This window comes from Pleurodeles waltl, chromosome 5 (genome assembly GCF_031143425.1).
Source record: "Pleurodeles waltl isolate 20211129_DDA chromosome 5, aPleWal1.hap1.20221129, whole genome shotgun sequence".
In the NCBI taxonomy this organism is placed as follows: Eukaryota; Metazoa; Chordata; class Amphibia; order Caudata; family Salamandridae; genus Pleurodeles; species Pleurodeles waltl.
The window spans coordinates 737,313,806-737,336,843 of record NC_090444.1 but is presented as its reverse complement, the minus strand read 5'-3'; the positions used below and the strand labels follow the sequence as shown (position 1 = coordinate 737,336,843).

Here is a 23,038-nt window from a genome sequence, read left to right as displayed (position 1 = left end):
TGTCTCGGTGCCGCTGTCTCTGTGCCGAAGTTTCTCGGAGCCGCTGTCTCGGCTCCGAGGTTGGCGGTATCTCGACCGGAGTCGGATGACTTCGACACCAGCATGCCCTTTTTCGGTGCCTTGGATCGGTCACCTAGTTTTCTGGTTAAGCCATGGCCTGTTGGCGGTGGCATCCCCTGGGCTTTTGTGGACTTCTCGCGAGTCTTGATTTTCGACGTCTTACTCACAGTTTGGTGTGTTTCTTCGGCGTCGAGTTCTTCAGAATCCGACTCGCGGATGGAGAAAGCTTCTTCTTCCTCCTCGAAACGATCTTGACCTGTCTGCGTGGACGCCATTTGTAGTCTCCTGGCTCTTCGGTCTCTCAGCGTCTTCCTCGACCGAAACGCTCGACAGGCTTCACAAGTATCCTCCTTGTGCTCGGGGGACAAGCACAAGTTACAGACCAGATGGTGATCCGTATACGGATACTTGTGATGGCATTTTGGGCAGAAGCGGAATGGGGTCCGTTCCATGAGCCTTGAAGTCGCACGTGGCCGGGCCGACCAGGCCCCGACGGGGGATCGAAAAAACCCCGAAGGGCCACCGGAGCTCTTCAGAATTTGGTGTCGATTTGTTCTAACTAACCCGATACCGAACGCAAACAATACCGTCGTTTTTTTCCGAGATTCTAACTAACTTTCCGACCCGAAACAAGGAGCGAAAAGGAACACGTCCGAACCCGATGGCGGAAAAAAAACAATCTAAGATGGAGTCGACGCCCATGCGCAATGGACTCGAAATGGGAGGAGTCCCTCGGTCTCGTGACTCGAAAAGACTTCTTCGAAGAAAAACAACTTGTAACACTCCGAGCCCAACACCAGATGGCGGACTGTGCACAGCATGTGTATCTGCAGCTACACATGCCATCGAACATATGGTTACACTGCATTACCTTCTGCCATTGTCTTTTCATGTGGTTATGCCCTATAGGGGCAAACTATGTGGTTACATGACCATGCTTCTTACAAATGTTATTTTCATTGTGGTGTCCTCTAGAGGCTGTTCTGAGCATTACAGTCTAATGACAAAAGTTTATTTCTGATAAAGGTTTTTATTGGGTTTACATAATAATTGTATGTTTCATTAATTTCTCCTTATTGCAATTATGACCATGATTCAGGCCAACTTAACATCCTTATTACACTATGACTGTTTGAACACTCTTGATATGTTTAGGTGACTCTTGTAGTTTATTTCTCTCGTTACTCCTCCGTGGCTGTCTTGTGTCTCTTTTGTGTGTATTGTGTTCAACAGCCAGCAACACTGATGGTGGGGTGGTGAAAGTGGTATTCTATTGGAATTAGCATGGCAGATTTAAATTAGGATGCTAAATGGCAACATTTTCATGTTTGGCTGTTGATAGAGGAAGAAGGTAAATGGAAGTGCTTTAGTTATATGCAGGGCCAAGGGAATTATGTGGCAGGTTGACCAATTTATGTGGCAAAAAAGTCCACTTATGAATTTACAATGCCAATAGCTCTAATCCAAGCAAATGAGAGACCCATTGCATTGCAAATGCTTGTTTCTCTTGCACCTGGCTAAGTTGATATAGCCATAGAGAAATAAGTATTCATAGCGTAATTGTAGCAGGCAACAGAAGAGGGAAGTCCCTCTATCGATTCTCACTGGCGGTGTGCCAAAAGGTCTTCTTGCAGCTTATTCTATGGTCCATAAACTCTGCAGAAAAATGCTGTCGCCCATGTTCTAGCTCGGGAGGAACCAATCTGCCAAGCCGAAAGATGGAATAGTAGATTAGTGAGCAAGGCTTTTTGCCTGAGGCAAAAGGTTCCTCATCTCATGGTAAACGGAATGAGCTCTAGATAGAAAAAAGAAGGAGGTACGAGTGCCAGCCCTGCACTATAAAAATGCTGTCACAGGGATCATGGCCAAGCAGTACCTTCAGAAGTATTTCAAGACTACCTGTTTGTGGGAGAATACATGCATGAAACATTTTTAGATATGCTTTTAACTCACAAGTAAAAACGTGAATGAGGCATCCATTTTTTCATTATTATATTTACATTGAATATTAGAAAAATCCAAGACTGAAAAAAGTCTCACCCAACTGAAGCTTTGACTATAAACCAATGAGTAATCAGCATTACCTACCTCCCTCTCTTGGTGTGTCTGTTTGTTTAGAGGGAGGGAGAGGGAGAGGCGTGAAGAGCGCATTCTTTGCAGTTTGATGTTTTTGTTGTCATTGTTTAACATACAAAGAAATTATAGAGTTGAATTGTGGTTTTGACTTTCACACCACTACAACTGAAGTAACAGCCGAATAAGTAAGGGTCCCAGAGTAGTATGCAGCACTATAAATATATCAAATTAGTCAATTACTTTAAGCCCCTCCCCTCTAAACCACTCTTGCCATTACTTGCAGAGTCTAGCTCCATTTTGACAGTTTCTTTTTCAGAAAGGTTTTGTGTCTCCCATCCTAGATTATTTAAGGGACTTGGGGCCAGATGTAGGTAGGCTGAAAATTGCGACTTGCAATTTGCGAGTCCGTGCGACTCGCAAATTGCAAGTCGCAATTTGCTATGCAGAAAGGTGTCTCAGACACCTTCTGCAACTCGCAATGGGGTCGCAAAGACCCACCTCATTAATATTAATGAGGTGGGTCGCAGTTTGCGACCCCATTGCGAGTATGGGCACTCACGGGGATGGTGGCCTGCTGGAGACAGCAGACCACCATGTCCGTGACTGCTTTTTAATAAAGCAGTTTTTTTTTCTATCTATTTGCAGCCCGTTTCCCTTAAAGGAAAACGAGCTGCACTTAGAAAAAAAACCGAAACCTTTTGTTTCGGTATTTTTCAGAGCAGGCAGTGGTCCATAGGACCACTACCTGCTCTGAAAAATTGTTTTTGTGATCATTCACAAAAGGAAAGGGGTCCCATGGGGACCCCTTCCTGTTTGCGAATGGTAACTGCGAGTTCATTTGCGACTGCTTTCGCGGTCGCAAATGAACTTGCATAGCGTTGCGAGTCGCAAATAGGAAGGGAACACCCCTTCCTATTTGCGAGTCGGAAATGCATTTTGCGAGTCGGATCCGACTCGCAAAATGCATTTCTGCATCGCGGAGAGGCTTTTGCGAGTCGCAAATCCTTTCCTACATTTGGCCCTTGATTGCTTGTTTAACTCTCCAACAATTGACTGTCTACAAATTAGGCCTTAGCCACATAAATTCTGATCAAAAGAACACCCATTCTTATTCTTAATTGCGACACCCATTCTTATTCTTAAATGAAATGTCTGTGCTCAGGGTTTTTGAGTGCATATATGTGTTGCCGAATTAAGGAAGCACTTCCCCCCCTTGCACCTGATCGTGTAATATGTGCTTTCGAAATGCGTGTTTTCTAGATCCAGGCTGCAATGTATATTCTGAAATGTGTACACAGAGATTAAAAACTCATTATCAGAAGTCACACTGTTTTTACGACGCGGATATAAAAAATAAAAGACTAGCATCAAATGTACCAATTGGCTGTGAATAAAAAGTAATGGAAACTAAAAATGCACGTGAAAGAAAAGGACCTGGATTGCACAGGTTTCGCATGGTGTAGGGGCCTCTGCAGTGAAGGTCTTTTTCCATGGCCTTACGGTAAACACAGTGCTAAATCAAATCCCAGGGAACGTAGAAGCATCATTAGCGAACAGCTGGAATCTACAAGAAGGAAATAAAGAGACCTTTATCCCTTCTTTCAGGGAGTGCTCGCTCAAAATGTTAAAAAAACTCCACCAAAGGTTGGTGTGTCTGCGCCTCTTAACAAGGCTTGTTAGCAGCATCAAACACTGGAGGAGAACCGTGGCTGCTCGAGGGCTTCTTTAACAATTTTGGCCTGTGAGCTCATGCTTATTGTTTCTGACATGCTGAGAAGTGGCTGGAAGAAGAGCTCCACTGCTTGTTTTATCCATATTTGTAGAAACTACAGAGCTCTGTGTTTGCACAGTGGAAGTGTCCGATGGCATGAGAAACATTTAAGTCTTTTTCAGCCCCTAAGCATGCCTCTGACCGATTCACGGCACACTGGAGTGCTAGAGACATCAATTGAAACGTTCATTTACTGATGAATTTTAGGCGTTTTAAATTTTTAAAAAGCAACATCCCTACCCGTAAATAAGGTGTCATGGCACTTCAAAGGAGACAACAGAGATTGAGGAATCTTTATAATATAACCAGAAATTAATCGGACCATAACGGAGAATGAGAAAAACAGTTGGTACAAGTTATCAGAAGCAATGGGTAGAAAAAGCAAAAGGGCGAAAAGGAAATTGTCTAGGGCAGTGCTTCACAAACGTTTTAGAACCACGACTTACTTTTTAGTTGGACAAGCTATCACGACCCACCTAGCTGTAGTGGACATGAGACGGGCGATTATTTAATGCAACTAAAGCATTATCTGCTAGTGCTTTGTCATTTACAGACTGCGCACTTTCTATTGAAATGGTCACTACATCTGTAAAACAGTTTTACTGAAAAAACTGTACTGTACATAATAGAAATTAGTGGAAATTGGGTTTTAAAGAATATTTATCATTTGTGTCTCACCAAGTAAACTGTCTCGATTTGTTCTGATCCTATTAAAATGGATGTTCCCATCACACTTCAGAATTACAAAAATGTTTCTTCATTTTTGCTTTCCTAAATGCTGAAAATGTACAGTTCATTTACAGGTATTTATATTCTGTTGTGTGTCATTAAAATGACATCCTACAGCCGTTCTTTAACACTTCATGTACCCCAACAAGACTGTCATATAATTCTCTTTACCTTTCTTTCTGACTGCAAAGTGAGAGGAATTTGTAAGACGGCTTGACCTCTGCCTCCGAAGTGCAGGAAATTTAACAAAATAAATATAGAATTTGAAGGCATCTCTATTTATTGTACAGACTTTCAGCGACCCACCAAAAATATCCTCGAACCCCACATCCCACATTTTGGAAACACTAGTCTATGGAGAAGAAAGGGAGTAGACGATTCTTGAGCACAAGGGAGTTCGAAGTCGTTACCTAAAACCCTCCACCAGCCAAGCCCAACAAACATTTTAAACAGTGCTATTTTTTTGCTCAAATAATTTATTTTTAAGAAGCCATACAAAAAAGTACCTCTATATTTTAAATTTTACATTCTGATACAACACTTCGATAAGGGAACATTTTCCAAAATACAACCTGCTCTCTCTTTCTGACAGCTTCCTATGACTTTGCCATAAATGCAGTGCATGACCCCAGCCTCGCTTTGATTGCCTTCTGAGTTGTACTCAAGATTCCCTACTAAGGCCTGTCTATTCCTCTTTCATTCTAATCGCTTCTTTCATTTTAATCGCTACCTGACTCCACCTCTTTCTTAGGTGTGCGTCTCACTAAAAGCACTTTCTGTCTCCACCACAAAAACTGTGTGGTTAGATGGGCCAAAGGTGCTCTTGTGTGGGGATGACAATGTCAATCACACAAAAGGTCAAGCAGAAGTGGAGCAGCCGCTTTGACCCTAGTGTGGAGAGTGCACACCAGCCCTGTAGCTCTTTAAATGAAGCAGGTATCTACCATTCAGAGTTTTAAGCCATTCAGTGGTGATGACCGTTGTCCTGCCAGAGCTCAGTACAAACACCATTAACAAAAAAACAGACACTGAAATGGGTACATGCAACAGGGACCGACACCAGACTGGGCCAGGAGAGTGTGGCTCCCGGAAGCACTGGTCAGGAGTATCTGTCCTCTAATGAAGCTGTCACTTGGAGAGAATCTTCTGTTGCAGCAGCAGGACAGGGCCTTGCACCCGGGCTGCATAATTTAGATCTACATGCTTGAAGATTGAGCTACAGCACTTGCCCCTTTGTTCAACCTTCCTCATGAGGTTGCGGATGTCATCTTGACAGAGAGGCGTCCTTCCACAAAATCAGTATATGCTGTTCTTTAGGACAAATTTGTGGATTGGTGCTGCCCTTGACCAATTACAAGTGAAGCTGTCAGAAGTTTTGTTTGTTCCGTCCCTGGCCCAGCAAGGACTTGCTTTGGGCACTGTTACGGTCTACTTGTCTGCTGTTTTGGCTTTTTTGAGGTTGCTAGATCAGCTCTCTTTATTTAAGCCACCAGTTGTGGTAATATCATTTGTGATGCCACAGTGGGATTTGAACTTAGTCCTTATTTTTTTTATGTCCATCCCTTTTGAGCCACTGTACAGTTGTCCACTGAGACTTTTAACGTTGAAGACAGTCTTTCTCATCACCATAACATTGGCTAGACATGTGAACGACCTGCAGGCTTTTGCAGTGCAAAAATGGACCATCTCTTGATGGATTTTTCTCTCTGTGATAATATGCTATGCACTAGCTGAAATGCAGCCCCCAGAAGGCTTATGGGCTCATTCTACCAGGTCCAAAGCCTCTACCACTGACTTGGAATGAAGATTGCCAGTCATGGAAATATATCAGCTACCTGTATGTCAGAGCATATGTTCAAAAACACTACTTCCTCGACAGCCCGTATCTCTGAGAGCTGTCTATTCAGACCTTCATGACTTTTTGGTCTGAGTCAGTTCACAGATCCACCACCTTAGGGTGTACTACTATGGCACCTATTCACAAGGTGAGGAATCTGAAGTTAGAAGTGTCCCCTTGGTTCAGAAAGAGTGCTATTTATAATTTGGTGTAAACTGTTCAGTAATTTTGGAATTATTAAAGAAAAAAAGAGTTATGTATATCTAGAAGATCCATGCGCCAACAGCAATGTTTTGACTGGTTGGGCGCAACCTACGAAAAAAGTTGTGGCTGCCATTTTGAGAATCGGGACATGGCTACTGGGGGGAGAAAAACTGTAAATATGATATAAGGCGTGCGGATAGAGGTATCCTGACCCCATTGGACCAATGAAGGGGTCTCTCTGAGGATCCCTCATGGGCAAAAAATAGCCCAAAAACATTTTTCTGTGGGGCGCCCAAGGATCCCCAGGTCCATCGTGTGAATCTGCATCAGATCAGACCCCAATAAGAAAAAAATACAACCACTCACAAATCCACACACACACACACCCATTCACACTTACACAGCCACTCAAAGACCCAAAAATACTACCATACCCAGTCACAGACCGACACAGCCACTCGCACATCAATTCACATACCCACTTACACACTCAAACCCACTCACACACTCCAACCCACTCACACACCCATACAGTCACTCACAAACCCACAAAAATACTTGCACACCCACTCGCAGAGCCACACACCCATTCACACACAATCAGATCCACAAACCACTACCACACTGCCACAGACCCACATACACTCCTACCCACACCAACACACTGACATAGCCACACAAACACACACTCACCAAACCATTCACACACCCACTCACAGATCCAAACAGCCACTCACTCGTCCTCACACACCCAGTCAGAAGCCAAAATTTACTTTATCCAGTTAATTAAAAACATAAAAGTACACTCGCAAAAATCAGATCAACCCTTACAGTCAGTCTGTGCTTGGGTCTCTGAGTGGCAGCATGAGGGTGTCAGTTGGTGTCTGAGTGGGTGTGTGAGTGGGTGCTTACGTGTCTAAGTGGGTGTGTGAGAAATTTATTGAAAGAGACAGAAAGAGGGAAAGAAAGTGAGAGAGAGAAAGATTTTTTTTAGGCTTTAATATCTCATATACTTAGACTGAGATATATTTGTTAGATTTAACAAAAAACATGTATTTAATACATTTTTAAAAAGTACAATGATTTTAATTAAAAAAAAGGGAAATGAGTGCAGCTGGACTCGAACCCACATAGCTCATTGTGATGGTCTGTGACTTTCACACTGAGCTACGGGGGTTTTATTTTTTATTTTTAGCCCTTTGTGGACTTTGTAGTGAAAAAAAAATATATAAAATAGTAGGGACTGTGGATGGAGCCCTTAAGGTCTCCTCCCACAGCCCCTCCTTTTAAAAAAAATGTTTTAACATTTTTATTCTAAAGCCTGTGGGACAGCGAGGGAGCTCTCAAGGGCTCCCCCCGCGGTCCCTACTTTTTTTTTTTTTTTAAACAATGCCCTTACGGCTACCTGGCACTGTGGGGGAAGCCTTTTGACAGCAGCTCCCTGCTTGCTGAAACATTTAATCTCTGTCCTCTGCACACATGCAGGAGACAGAGATGAAACTTTGGATTTTGATCTGCTTTAAAGGCCCCGATGTCAAAGCCCGAAGTGTTTGCTGTGGCTTTGGTGTAGTGCTGCAGCCAAGTCACAGCAAACAGCTATGTCCCGGGGGTGGGCACCCCTGGGACAAAGCAGGAGCCGGCCCTGGGGGGTGGTGGTCCCCAGAGCTATCAGAGGCTCCTCGAGGGAGGCATGACCCCTCCAACTAGATCATAGCCTTAGGAATGGTGGTCCCCGGGGCGCGGGCGTCCCATAGGGACACCCTTTATTTTTTTAAACATCTGTCCTGGGGGTGGTGGTCCCTGGGGCAGCGGGAGAGCCACAGGGCCCCCCACTTTAACTACAAGATCGCCCCGGGGGGTCGTGGTCTCCAGGGCAGCAGGAGGGGGCCAGGAGGCCCCCTCCCCATATTATAATAATGTCCTACGGAGGTGGTGGTGCCCAGGGCAGCGGGGGTCCACAGGCCCCCCGAAGAGCCCCGGGGAGGTGGTGGTCCCTGGGGCAGCAGGAGGAGGCCGCCCCTTGACCACCCGGGGGCATTAGACTAACGAAGCACAGGAGCCCGCACTCCATTTTTTTGTGATTTTACAAGCAGATGTGCGGATTTGCTGTGTCTCCACTTGTAAAATCAACAAAACAATGCTTTCTAGCATTTGGGTGAGGGGGGTCCCCAGCATCAGAGCTAAGGGGTCAGGGTTTTCGTAGCCTGGCCCCTTTTGGTTTTTTTAAAAACTTTTTTTTGGGGACTTGGCTGACAACACTTCAACAGCTTCTTTTGTTTAAGTGTTATCATCTAATCAGATCTCAGCACAAGATCGTTAGGGGTTGCGAATCTTTCGAGTCCTTAGATATACAAATCAGTTTTTCCCTTAATTTCTCAAACACTACTGGATGGAATTACACCAGAACAAACAAGCACTCTTTCTGGACCAGGACCTACCTTCCTGCCAAATTTGGTGTAATTCCGTTCAGTAGTTTTTGCGCTATTGCTGTTCAAAATCCCTATGAAAAAATGAATGAGGAAAACGTGTGTTTTGGGACCCCCCCCCTTTTTTCTTAATGTCTTACTTCAGTTGTGTTGATGGTTTCAGCTTTATAACAAATGTTTACAGTTAAGATGGTTGACACATTCTTTTGTGACCCCGTCAATACTGTACTCAATTCTATTGTAACTAATGCCACAAATATTGTTAATCCACTTCTCTGTGTATGCTTGACTACACCTATAGATGCATCCATACCAGGGGTCTATAACCTTTTAAGTAACAAGAGTTACTTCTGTTCAATAGAAATCACCCCAAGCTACTTATATTATTAGTGTTGACTACATCGGACAAGAATAAACTAGTTGCCAACATGTGCAAGATTAACAGCAGTGACCATCTCAGTAAAGGGTTGCTTGCAGTGATTCAAAAAAGGCGCCACTACATGGGTAATATATACAGCGATAGCTGCAATGCCAGTGACACCAGGGTAATATTATTAATAATTAGTCTCCAATGTTGTGTGTTCATCAGTCAAATATTAGATTTAAATATATTTTGGGAATTATTAGATCTTAAAATACACACATTTTCATCTCGAAAACACACCTTTCTGTTGTGTTATACATCCATATTAATTCAACCAAACAAAAGCTTCTAATGTAATAGGCTGGGCTGCAGACAGAAGAGCTACTGACATGAAGCTGGAGAGCTACTGGTTGGAGAAGCCTGATCCATTCTCTATCGAGAGGCTATGTTCTTGCCTTTTTTTCTCAATAAACCCTTTTAAACTGTAAAATCAGAAATCGGAGGCAGGACATCCCCTCACACTCCCCTATTGCCGATTCAACAAGAATTGCAAAAAACATTTTATGAACTGGAAATAAATTTGGATGTGTTAAAGGGCTTTTGTATATTAAGAAAAGCCCTACATAATCAAAAACCATGCGATTTTGTAAATCACTGGATTTGTGACTGCAAAAGGGCTTTGTACATCGGTCCCTAATTACTCAAAATGCCATTCATAGAAGGCTCTGCGGGGAGGGGGAAAGACTAACATTTACTCCCTCCTACTAATAAGGCCAAGAAACCGAAACCTGAAACACCTGCAGTTGTACTCTCATGACAACCCTCAATACTGCCAAATAATTCCTTACTCAAAATGGAAACCGCCATTTCCAAGATAGAACTGAATGTCCTCTCCAGCATTTCAAGAGATGTCCAAAAACCCCTTAAAGAGGATCCAGTCGAAGCCAGTTCTAGCTTGTCAGCAGAAAATTCATCTAGGGATTATGCATCTCTTTGCAGCGCTCACGCTGTAAAATGGGGGGATCGTTATCGAAATATTATTAGGCACTGGCTAGCATGCCTCTAAGATTCACACAGAGAAAAATGAAGCTTCAAATGTACAGACAAGCTCACCTACCTGCACATCCTTGTACTTGTCGCGTAAATCCATGAGCCGGTGATAAGCTTTAATAGCCTCTGCAAACTCTCCAACATCTGTGCACGTGAGAATATAGTTTTCCCATATCTGCCAGTGTTCGTAGTTGCATTTGATTGCTTCCTGCAATGTTCGAAAAGCCTTCACTCTGGGTAAAAAAAAAAGTTGAAACAAATGTATAGTTCCTTTGAAGACAAACTAAAGGTTCATCATTGACAATGACCCATAGAACTAAAAAGACGTGGTAGTGCGAATACAAATTCGGAATAAAAGGAATGATTACATTTGGCTTGTCTGGCGCAATTCTGCAGTAAAAACAGTTTCTCTGGTCAGTTCTGCTTTTACGTCTGGCTAATTACAGCATTAGATGTCTGCTAGAGCTCATGTGATCACAAAAATACGAATAAGAATAAAAAAAAAACGTCAAAGAGAGGAGAATTATGGCCACCCCTTTTGTCCTCCAAGCATTTCACAGTAGCTTCACTGGCTAGCAGCTGTGTTACTCTGCCTAAGCAGGGTCTCCATCACATTGAATGGATGGTGAAGTCTTGGAGTAGTGGACATTGTTCTTATACAAGTTTACCGCTGACTGCCACACTAATAAACATCATTGCTGCTGCTATTCCACACCAATGCTCTGGTTCAGTAGTACACCACAAGAACTGCAGCAACACTGAGTCATACTGCATGTGTCAGCAAGAGCAGGGTCGTCACAACAGTTTATGAGGTTGCCTGGAACCAGGAGCAGCATGGCTGTGCTCTGATCTGTGATCCACTGTAGGGAAATACCTGAGATCAGGGAGTGAAGGCTGTGGAATTTGTGTATACCCTGCTCCACAACTTTCTTTGGGACTTCTCTCCCTGAATGTATATGTTTCCACATTGTCGTCTCATGGAGAGCTTGCTCCTATTTCGGCCCCTCCTAGAAAGCTAGTTCTCAGCTGTGATATTACATTTCAGATTTCCAAGTTATTTTTTAACAGCACTGAGCAAGCGCAGACTAGCACATCACTGAACTGGCAGGCAGGAAGAGGGTCTCCATATGGACAATACAGCATAGACCAGATGTTTCCTGTGAGGAACGTACAGACAGAGAGGGCTTGCCCCTTGTGTGCACTCTACAAGCTTGTCTCTCACCAACTGCAGAGCTTGCCTTAATATCTATGTTTTTTTCGATTGTATTGGTCAGCAGAAGGGTGTGGTTCCTTCGTTCTCAAGTGATGGATGGTGTCAGAAGTACCAGGCAGAGGGTGTGGCAGTGAGGTGATGTCTTACCTGTAGAGGAGCCTTTGAGACTGCAATAACCATGGTTCATTTACCCACACCATGAATACAAATGTCTAATTTTCTCTCACTGCGCTGGAAGGACTTGGTGGGAACCATGCTTGGCATGGGAGTGCTACTGCCTCCTTCACAGGGTTTTGGAGCCACAAATTTAAAGACATACTTGAGCCAACAGTGGCCCATTCCTCTTCCTCAGTGATAGGATTGGGGCCTTCTGTTTCTGCGTTGTGAGAAGGAGCAAGTTTAATGAATGGACATGCAGGCTGATGTCTGATCAACACCAGAACCCCAGGGATTCAGGAAATAGAAGTGCAGTTGCCCTTCTCCCATTCTTATATTGCTATTCAATCCCAGGAAACAGGGGGTTCAGTAAATGGAAGTGTAGGCTCTTCAGCAGTTCATGCGCATAAGACGCAACAAACCTATATACACACACACCAAGGTTCTCTAACTGCCTTAATGACTGTCCACTGAAGCGTCAGGGTGCCAAGAGAAAAGCCTAAGTCAAAAACAGTCATTATCACTAATGCCTCCTCTCTAGAAATTCATTAATATTCTTGGAAAAGGTGGAAAAGCATAAAGAAGGCCCTGGTGCCATGGATAATACATTGTATCTATTGCTGAGGCCTCTAATTCCCTGTGTCTGAAGAAGAATTATTTCTGGCACAGCGAATTCTCCTTGTTCACAAACAGATCTGCTACTGGAACCCCCCCCCGCAAATGTTCCTGAACTACACTACATTGAGATGAAGATCCTGAGATGATAGAAAAAAAAACCTTCAGAGTTTGTCCACCACCATATTCTCCTTTCTCTTTATATATACACGGCTGTGAGGGAGGGCTAGGTTATTTTCTGCCCATCTGAAAATCAGCTCTGCTCTTTCTTCTAATCCCGGGGAAAGAGTGCCTGTTCAGATAAGAATTTTCAATCTAACAGTGAAATCCTATCACCTCTGAAGAGCCAAGAGTCTGTTGGAAAAAAAGCCAATAGGTCTTGACTCACTGTCTCCAATTCCTTCCAATTAGAGGAATGTTTGATCATCTGAAAAGGCCATCAGCCCTGGAACACTTGAGTGTCCAATATTGCTCCCATCCATACCTACTCGTATCTGTCATGATAACTTTGAGCTGGGAAGGAGTCAAAGATGTCTTGGCTCCCAGATGGAGGGGATTGAACCACACATTCAGTTCTTGTTACTTGTTCTCAGTTCCTGTCACTTTCTGTGACAATGCAAGAAGAGTATTCAGGTTCATCGATATCAGATTCCACCATTTCAGTAAGTGGCAGACAAATACTCCCAGGTGAAATTTCGCCCAATAGATAATAAATGCAGCTGCAGCTAGATCTCCCTGCATGCTCTTGATACTGCATGGCCTTGCAACTAGGAAATGTGATTATGTATCTTCAACTTCTTGTTGCTTGTAGAAGAAACACCTCCACATCTTTACAAAACCTTGCTCTGATGAAATCCATATCCTGTGATTGAATCAGTTTTTTTTTATTCCAATTTATATGAAACCTCTAATCCTCCAAAGGTAACCACCTTCGGAAGATGATCCACAGTCTGCCAAATCCAGCGGGAATGAATCATCCAATCATTCAAGTATGGGTGCACTGCTATACCCGGCTCGTGCAACAGGGCTACCAATGGAGCGAACACCCTCAGCACTGTCTTTAAACCAAATGTGAGAGCACAGAATTGAAAGTGGTGTTTGAGAATGGCAAACCACAGGAACTTCTGATGGTCATGATGAGACAAATATCATGCAAATCCAATTTCACCATAAATTCCTCTTTTGGAACCACTGGAATTATCCTTTGAATGTGTTCAATTTCGAAGTTAATCTGTCGACTAATTTCAGGTCTAGTACTGGCCAGTAACCTCAGGAACATTTCTCCACGAAGAACTGGATTGAGCAGTTTCCTGAAACTTGTTTTTCTCTGCGATTGGAAGATCTGTAGTTTCCGGAGACAATCTTGTGCTCTCTCCTAAAGGACAGATACTTATTTCTTGTTTCTTGGACAGGCATAGGGATGAACATCCCTTCTGGAGGGTTTGAGCAAAAGTCTATACCAGCTTTTCTTGACAATATTCACAACCCAAAGAGCCGTCATATCCTGCCTCCAAACTTTCCAATAGTCTCGGACACAACACCCCACTAGGGGAGCAGTGTTTGAAGATCCTTGATTGTCAGGAGTGCTTCGTTTTTTTATTATAAGGATATTGGTTAGAATTTGCATTCATAAAATCCTTCTTGGGCTGAAACTGTCTTCTTCTTCACTACCTATGTGCATCTTAGGAAGAAGATGAGATGGACTTTCATTTATAAGGAAAGGCAAGCTTGTAGACCTTAACTACTTTTTTGACACTGCAATCAACGTTTTTCTCCACAGAGGCACACTCCAGAGAGAGGAATACTGAGTATTGCAGTCTTTTTGGAATTTTAAGCTTTCCGAACTTGCAACCAAATAAGTCTTCTGGCGAGAATGGAACCACCAGCGCGTGCCACTGTTGAAGTCCTAAGAATATCAGAGGTGACATCAGTTAGAAATCTGGCTTGAAGCTCCATGTTTGCTATTGTGTCGAAGCAGTCATCCCCTTCCTTTATGGCTGCAGCCAAACCATCTCGACCAGTCACTATGTCAGATGCATACAACAAGCTAGAACCTGTTAAAAGTGTACAACATTTGGGGACCCTACCAGGCATTTCTGGCCAGAGGTGAGAATGCAATGGAAAAGAGCCCTGAGGGAAGTGGCCATTCGGGGTGGACTTGTGGCAGGTGTGCTAGATTGCTGTAGTGACCCTAAGTGCTGCGACTGACACAATGGGAGGATGCTGACAAGCAGTGGGGAAGGGATTGATGGTCTCCATGCACTGCCTCCTAGTCCTAGACTTGAGATGCGCTCTTGATCCCCCTCTTCGTGGACCAAGCTGTATGAGAAATCGGCGCTAGACCATGTAACACCTACCTGCTGATTGCACAGGCACTGTGTACTGAATAATGACCTGTGCATTTTGGAGTCATTTAATTGCTTTACCTATGTTCTCTGTAGGTGCAAACATTGAACGAGTTGTCTTTGGTTTCTGTCTTGTATCGAAATTGAAAATAAAGTATTAAAAAAGCCCTTGACCATTGACTGCACCATGTGAGCAGCAAAGATTTCAATGTATAAGACCTAGTTCAGAGCCACATAAGTTTCTTTTCGAGCTGACTCTGTTTTCTTGTCCATTGCATCTGAAGGTGCACAGTCATTCAGACTGACAGAAGGGAAGCATTTCAAAAATAAAAATGAAACGTTTTATTTTTTCAGAGTAAGTGGTCTTTGCGACCATTGCCTCCTCTGAAAAAACGTTTTTGCCATCATTCACAAAAGGGGAAGCGTCCCTTGGGGACTGCTTCTCGTTTGAAAATGGGTTAACACTGAAATTGTTGTTAACTGCTCTTGTTTTGTGACTATTCACAGTCACAAGACAATCATACATCCCCCTGCAGGTCGGAATTAAGAAGCGATGCCCTCAGGACGCCCCTTTCTAATTGCGATTCACAATCAAGAAGGAACACCCTCCACAATCAAGAAGGGACACCCCTTCCTAATTGCGAGTCGTAATCCCTATTTTGCAAGTCGGTAACTGGATATTGACTCGCAAAATAGGGATGGTACATTGTACAAGGCGATTTAGCAGTCACAAAATGCGATTTTTGCGTTTTGCGACTGCAAAATTGGAAGATCTTTCGCTGGCCTGGAAACCCTGAACAGTGTGGAAAAGGTGTAGAAACGTCATCTAATCCTCCATCATCTCTATCAGAGGAAAACCCAGGCTACATCTGAGATGTGACAGGATCTGTTCCATTTTCTACTTTCTCACATATTTCGTTTTCGTGGAAGGATCAGAGTCTCATGGGAGGATGAACAAGAAGAATGATTTACCTCCCTGAGATGCCTTTTACTTCTTCTCCTTTCAGCTTCCAATGCTTTTGAGACGGCTGCATCAGGAAGGCACTGAAAATCTGGATCTACTCCATCCTTTCCACCCTGCACAGACATAGCATAGCAAAGAAAGATGTTCTTAATCAAATTTGCCCTCGTGGTGCATCCTCATTTGAGGAGAGCATTTCCTGATGCTTGGGTTTATCAGTTCCTTTTCTCTCCATGGTTTTCCAATAATAAACCTAGCAAAGACTTACCAATCCTGGTAAGTAGGGTAAAATCAGGCCCATGTGACAAAAAACAAACTGTCCAATGGCTGATTCATCCTACGACCAAACCTGGGGTTCACCTGTAAACCCTCTGTGAATGGCTGAAACAAAGTGTCCACAAGATGGCTAACATGGGCTCAGTCAACCTGCCCTGACATTAGAGGGGACCCAATTTAAGCAGAGCATATGAATCTTCTTCCCTTAGAAATCCTTTCTTTTGGGGGCTTGGCCAATATGGCATCTTTGTAAGCCGTACAAAGGGTTCCTCCACTGCCCAGACCGCCGTAAAGCTGCATTTTGCAAAAACCCAACCCTAAACTTACCAGATGCCAAAACAAGTGACAGAGAAACACCTGGGCTCTCCCCAGGAGGTCTGATCCTGCGATGAGCTGCAGCAATGACAGGGGCAGGAGTGGGGCTGATACAAGATGACGGCTGCAAGGAGGTGATCGGCACCAGCTCCCGTCCAGATAGCTCCCACACAACAGACTTTACCACAGGCAGTGCAGCGGGTAAGGTCAGCATTGAGGAGGGCCAGTTGGCTGCAACAGGCTAGCTGTCATGGACTGAAGTCAAGAGCGATCCCCGGGTGCCCTTTCGCAGTGTGGCTGCTTTCTGAGAGGGTGGCCTGATCTCAAGGCCTTGTGGCTCACCTTCATCCACTAAAACATTGCAGCAGGAAGACCTTCACTTAAACAAACGACAGGCTGACCTCCAAGCCAATGCAGAGGACCTGGTAATAGGTCCCGCCGTAGAAACATTTGCTTGCAGGGAGTTGCAGTGGGTCCAGAGTTATGCCCAGGCACTTAGGCCACACAGAGGACACCACTTTACAACTCAACAGGGTCCGTCAAGTGGTTTGGCCGAAGAGCAACAACAGAACACCCCTAGGTACCCTGGCATGTGTCCACAACTTTCACATCAAAGAGGAAATCATAAAGAAAGACAGAGACTTGCACCCCTCCAATTTAAAGGTTATAAACTATCGCTCTTCCACGACAAATCAGCTCTCACCCTACAATGCCACAGGAACTTTAAACCGATTACAGAATTCTTGCGCTCTAAGGAGATCTCATATGGATGGGGGCATCCCTTCCAGATTATTTTTCACTGGGAAGGCCAACTTCACCAACCCAAAACTTTGTGGAGGAATGTCATATTTTGAGTCTGTGGGCGGAATCCCCCCACACCACACCAGGGTCCCCTCAGGGCTTCCCTGTGCACTTCTTATTGGCAGGAATTGGCTAAATCAAGTAGACATCCTTGCCTGGATCAAAGGAAATTGTCTGAGAACGCCAAACTGTAATAAGCAGACTGACATCAGAATCTGGCAATGGCTCTACATAATCTGCGGAGCACCTGACACTCGTCCCATCTACTGTCCCCATACACACTCGGGCCTCCCTCCATTGAATGGAGATGTGGTGGAGGAGAAATGCTACAACTCTCAGGCAGATATTCACCACGTTCCAGACTGGACCATGCCTGTCAAGCTGTTTTCCATTGCTAATTGACTTCTTCTTGATGCTCTTATATTTGTTATGTTAAGGGTTTCTTTGACATTTAATCTTCCAATGTAAACCACCTGCACTGCACATGTACATACTGGGGCTCTGGAGTCACCACCCTCAAGGTCTTTGAATACTCCCTGCCAGGGCGCCCTAACCTGAGACATTATCACCACTTACCCCGCGCACTGACACTAGGGAGGTCAAGCTCACCTGCCTCAATGTTAGAGGCCTAAACAATCCGATCAATAAGGCTGCATTTATATCCTGAATGACGCATAGCAGCAGGGACATCTGCCTACTCCAAGAGACAAACTTACTGGCCAAGGACGACCACAAGATGAGGTCTCAGGTTTAAGGGACAAATAGTCTCCTATGGCATACAGACTGGTCATATCCATGTGACAATTGCCGCCCTCTACGCATCTAACGACCAGCAAGAACCTTTTGTTAAAGGGGCGCTGACACAAGTACTGCAGTCCCCAGATATGACCATTTTAGTGGGAGGTGACCTATACCTTGTCAAGCAGAATGACCTGGACAAGCCGTGTTAGCATATTTTGCCTACCTGGAGCTTTCTCGGCCGGAGGATTGAGGTGGTTAAGAGAATGTGGTCTGGGACACATGGGGAGGCAATCCCACCCTACTGTTAAAGACTATACATTCTACTCCACAGACCATAAAATATATGCGTGCATTGACTATGTAGCCACCCCCATGGTACAAACTCATATCAAAGACGAGAGCATTGCTGCCATAACTTTATCAGATCATGCCTCCCTCACACTAATTCTCCAGATGGATAAAGTTTGTACATGCCTTACACACTGGAGGCTGTGCGACAGACTTCTCCAGAATGAGTATAATGTCACTGCTTTAAACATGGATATTTCTGCATTCCTTCGGAACAATGACATGGGGAAGACTTCAATGGCCACCCTTTGGGAGGCGCAAAAGACTGTGACCAGAGGGAAGTTGATTGCCATATTGGCAACGGATAACCAGCGGTAGCAGGAGAAATGAGAACTATTAGAGAAGACAGTAACTGAGCTAGAAACCATACTTATACGTGTAGGGGCTCTTGGTGTTTGACTGAACTTGACAAAGTGAGGACACAACTTAAGAGACTGGGCCTCGACAGGTGAACTTGGCAAAAGGATGACACACCTTAAGAGACTGGACCTCGACAGGGCAGAGCATGCCTTGGTGTGTCTCAAACACAAATTCTATATAGGGAGCAACAGATGCAGTCGGATGTTGGCCCACCGCCTCTGGTCTAAAACACTAGTGGACACTATTAAATTTCTACACAATAATAATGGGAACAAGATCTGCAGGGACATACAAATAGAAGGAGTCGTCCACGACTATTAAAAAAGCAATACACAGCTCACAGTTTCCATCCCTACTTAGAGAAAGCCCGTGTAACTACACTTACCCCAGCACAAGCCCGCAGCTTGGAGAGACCAATCAGAATTGAAAAGGTGAACTCTGCTATCGCCAGGTTGAAATAACTCAAGTCTCCAGGTCTTGATGGCTTGTCTCCTCTCCTACATCACATTCTGCCACACACTAACTTCGCTCCTCACTAGACTCCTCAACACCCTCATAAAAATGGGGACTATTACAAACCTTTGCTCAAGGCCTTCATTACTGTCATTCCCAAGCCAGGCAAAGACAACACACTATGCATCTTGTATAGACCTATTTCCCTCCTTAATGTCAATGCTAAGCTGCTCATGAGCATCCTGGCACAGTGCCTCAACCCTCTCATACCCCGCCCAAGTCAGGTTCATCCTAAGGAGGCATTGCGGAGACAATACTAAACAAACCCTCCATATCATTGACCAGATCTATCAGACCAAGAAGGAGGTCCTGCTTCTTGCTATCAACGTGGAAAAAGTATCTGACAGAGTGCATTGGCCCTATCTATTTGCAACTCGGAAGCATTTTGGTTTTGGGGACAATTTTTGCAGATGGATTCTGAGTCTATATAGTTCGCTACCAGCCGTAGTAAGGAGGAACAGAGTGCTGTAGTGGCCCTTCCCCAATCAGAGAGGAACATGGCAAGGATGCCTGCTTTCCCCTCTCCTACTTGACTGTTGCATGGAGCCACGACACAGCGTGTGAGAGTAGCTCCCAGCATCACAGGCATCCCCTTCGGAGGGGCCTCGCACACCATTAGCCTCTATACTGACAATGTTATTGTAGTACTCACTGAGCCAATGTCATCATTACCTGCTCTGATGACAGAAGTTCGCTATTTTGGGAACATATCTGGGTTGAAGGTCAATCTCCAAAAATCCCAAATACTTAACCTGTCAGTTCCCCCACCGCATGAAGAGTATCTCCGTATCACAGTCCCTATTGCCTTGGGCAGAGTCAACCATATCATACTTGGGGATCCAGCTGGCCCGAACTGCAGAGAGAACAGTGAAGGTCAACTACTGTGCTTTCACTTCGAAAGTCCAAGCAGACTTGACCAGTTGGCACTGCTTCAACTATCCTGGCTTGGAAGGATAGCGGTTGTAAAGATGACCATCCTCCCCCAAATCCTATTTATCTTCCAATCCCTACTGCTGATGCCACCCAAGTACACCCTTCAGTCTTTGCAACTAGGGATTAATACCTTTATCTGGGTAAAAAAAACTTGGCTCCATAAGCAGCTCATTTACCGTACAACACTTGAGGGTGGACTAAGTGCCCCTAAGATTACAAGATATTACCATGCAACACAACTTCGCTTCATGGTGGAATGGGGCAGATCAGACATATAAAAGCACTGGTGCTTTATGGGCCAGGCAGCAGCCGATACGCACATTTGAAGAGAGCCCTGGTTGCCCAGCAAATAAAGGGCCTGGGTCCTATACTCATCACCTGTTACTAGGTCAACCCTCAAGGTGTGGGATGATGTGGCACTTCATTCTAGGCTGATGTCCTTTCCTTCCACAATGACTCACACAAGAACCAACCTGGACTTCATGCAGGGTCTGCATGGGGTGGCCTTCCATAAGATGTCAGTAAGGAGTTTGCAAGGGCACAAACTGCCTGTTTGATCACCCTTTTAGATCTTTTGAAGACAGATTATGGGTTGGAGGTGATGCATCCCATCCAGTACTTACAAATTCGGCATTGAGTGATGCATCCTTCTGTCAAATCGCATGCTGAGAGGCTTCTAACATTCTCTGATGGATGGATATTTCTTAAGTGAGACGACAGGCGTCTGATCACAGAGATTTATGCTTTGTTAGGATAAATGCATGCAAGATAAGACTGCGAGCAGAAACGATGGGAGGAAGAACTGAGCTTTACACTCACACTCAAAGAATGGGAAGGTATCTACTACTGAGCGAGGCATACAGCGCAAAACATGGCCAGCATGGAAGTAGCCTACAAAAGAGCCTCAAAATGGTACCTAACTCCTGCCCGCTTCCAAAAATGGAGTCCGAAGCGTACCGGGGAATCCTGGAGCGGCAGGGGTGGGACAGGCACCATAGTAGACCTGCTTTGGCTGGTCCACTGCTGAGGTAGAATACATGACGACATAGAGCTTTTATCATACAACTCCCAAGGTTCCCTACATACATCACACTCAGGCTTTCTAATTCATTGACATACCCTCTCAAGTGAATGAGTGGGCGGCAGATAACCCTTGTTCTGGACGCTGCTCATCAGGCAGTGCTTTCTCTATGGGGCTCTGACAAACCTCCAGTGTACACAGCTTGGCTGCGTAAATTGTGGTTAATTCTGGAGATGGAAAATCTGTCCCTTGCAACAAAGTCCAAGCAAGATACCTACCAAGAGCTGTGGGCTCCCTTTATCTTTCCAACGAATTCAACGAGTTGACTTGCCAGAACTACCTCAAGCTGCTATTCTTGATCCAATCCTTGACACCGCCTTCTGAGATGACCTATTGATGCCTGGGGGCAGTAGGCTTGGCACAGGATATGCTCCACCCTTAGCCCTGGTTGGATTGCTAGATGGCGGGTGGCCTGTTGTGTATCACACTTTTGCAGGAGTAGAGTGGGAGTGGGTGCAAGAGTAGTTTCACAGGAATAAAAGTTGGGTTTTGTTCTTTGTTTGCTATTACACCACGCTGTCGGCCTATGGGTTGTAGGCGAAAAGCTGTGTACGATGATTGCCTCAGCATATGTTTAACCCAAATAAACAGAACTGATCCATAAATCTGACACACGAGAACTAACTACAAAAGCATTGAACAATTATTGCTGAGGAAACAAAGAAGATTACTATTGGTACCCAAATGTGCTGATAACCAGAAACGAATATACCTGCTGACTTGTCTCAGACTTACATTTTTATTACTATTATGTCTGCATCCTAATTTCTATAAAATTCAACATCTTCTGTGATTCCAAAAACTTTTAAGTCATAGAACCAGCGGCTTTTGCTACCTGCCAGTGTATGTTATGGATCTGTGCTCCTGGTGTTAAGTGATTTTGTAGACATTGAATTGCAGGCTCTGACCTATGCTCACCGTGAACACTTCTACAAGTCTCAGGGTTTTGATTGTCATAATGCAAATTAATAACTTTTGAGAGTCCAGAGTTTTATTTTTTAAATGGTTTTCTTTCTTAGCTTTGATGTGTACTTCTTTAAACAAAATACAAAAGAAGAATACGAACCAAATATGGGGCATTACCTCCATGATACTATTAATATAAGGGAACATTACATTGCTCTTTCATCTATGGCCAGACTGAGTGTTCAGACACAGAAAGAGCAGAAAAGAAAACCAAGGAGAGTTTTTTAATCTGTATGCACCACACCATGCCAGGGGATGGCTGATACTAAAGAGCAGGTAGTGTTACTCACGCATCAACACTAAATATACCCTCAAAAGCAGGGTACCTGTTGTTATTTCCGACTATCCCAATTTGCAAGTAGACAGGAGTCTAAGAAAGGCCACGACATTGAAAAAATGCTCCCACAATGGGGTAAAATCAGCAAAGGGTGATCAAAGAAAACAAAGCAATGCATGTGCATATACAATACACCACTCACTTCAGTTTGCAAAGCAACTGGGTCAGGAAAAGCATCAAGACATTACAGATCAAGTGAAGTCTTGCTTCAGACAGACAAGACTGATGCATATTCATTTTCATGACTGCTCTCTCAGATTTTCGGTCTCACGCTGTAATGATACCTTAAGGGTAGTTGACCTGAGTGCACATTTATGGGACGAACGGGTCTTGGGGACTGCAAGCATACATGGCTAGTGAGAAGCGGTTACTTAATGCAAAAAGACAGTTCCCCTGCAGTGGTGCCTATTAACCACTATCAGCGTGAGGCAGAGCTAAAGCGTTCATCTTTCACCGTTTAACAATCTTCCCACCCTCTCACACCATATCTCAAAACATGACAACACCAATGCAGCAGAATGCTCAAAAATACATTTGGGTTTGTCATCGAAGGTGACAAC

At 44.3% G+C, this 23,038-nt stretch overlaps 1 protein-coding gene across 1 annotated transcript in view; it reads right to left on the bottom strand.

The window, feature by feature from the left end:
- TTC27 (tetratricopeptide repeat domain 27) overlaps positions 1 to 23,038 on the bottom strand; it is a 1,165,789-nt gene that overhangs the window by 109,016 nt on the left and 1,033,735 nt on the right. Inside the window, exon 16 of the mRNA XM_069234695.1 lies at positions 10,585 to 10,750. Coding sequence (XP_069090796.1) covers positions 10,585 to 10,750 — 166 coding nt within the window. The remainder of the gene's footprint in view (positions 1 to 10,584; positions 10,751 to 23,038) is intronic.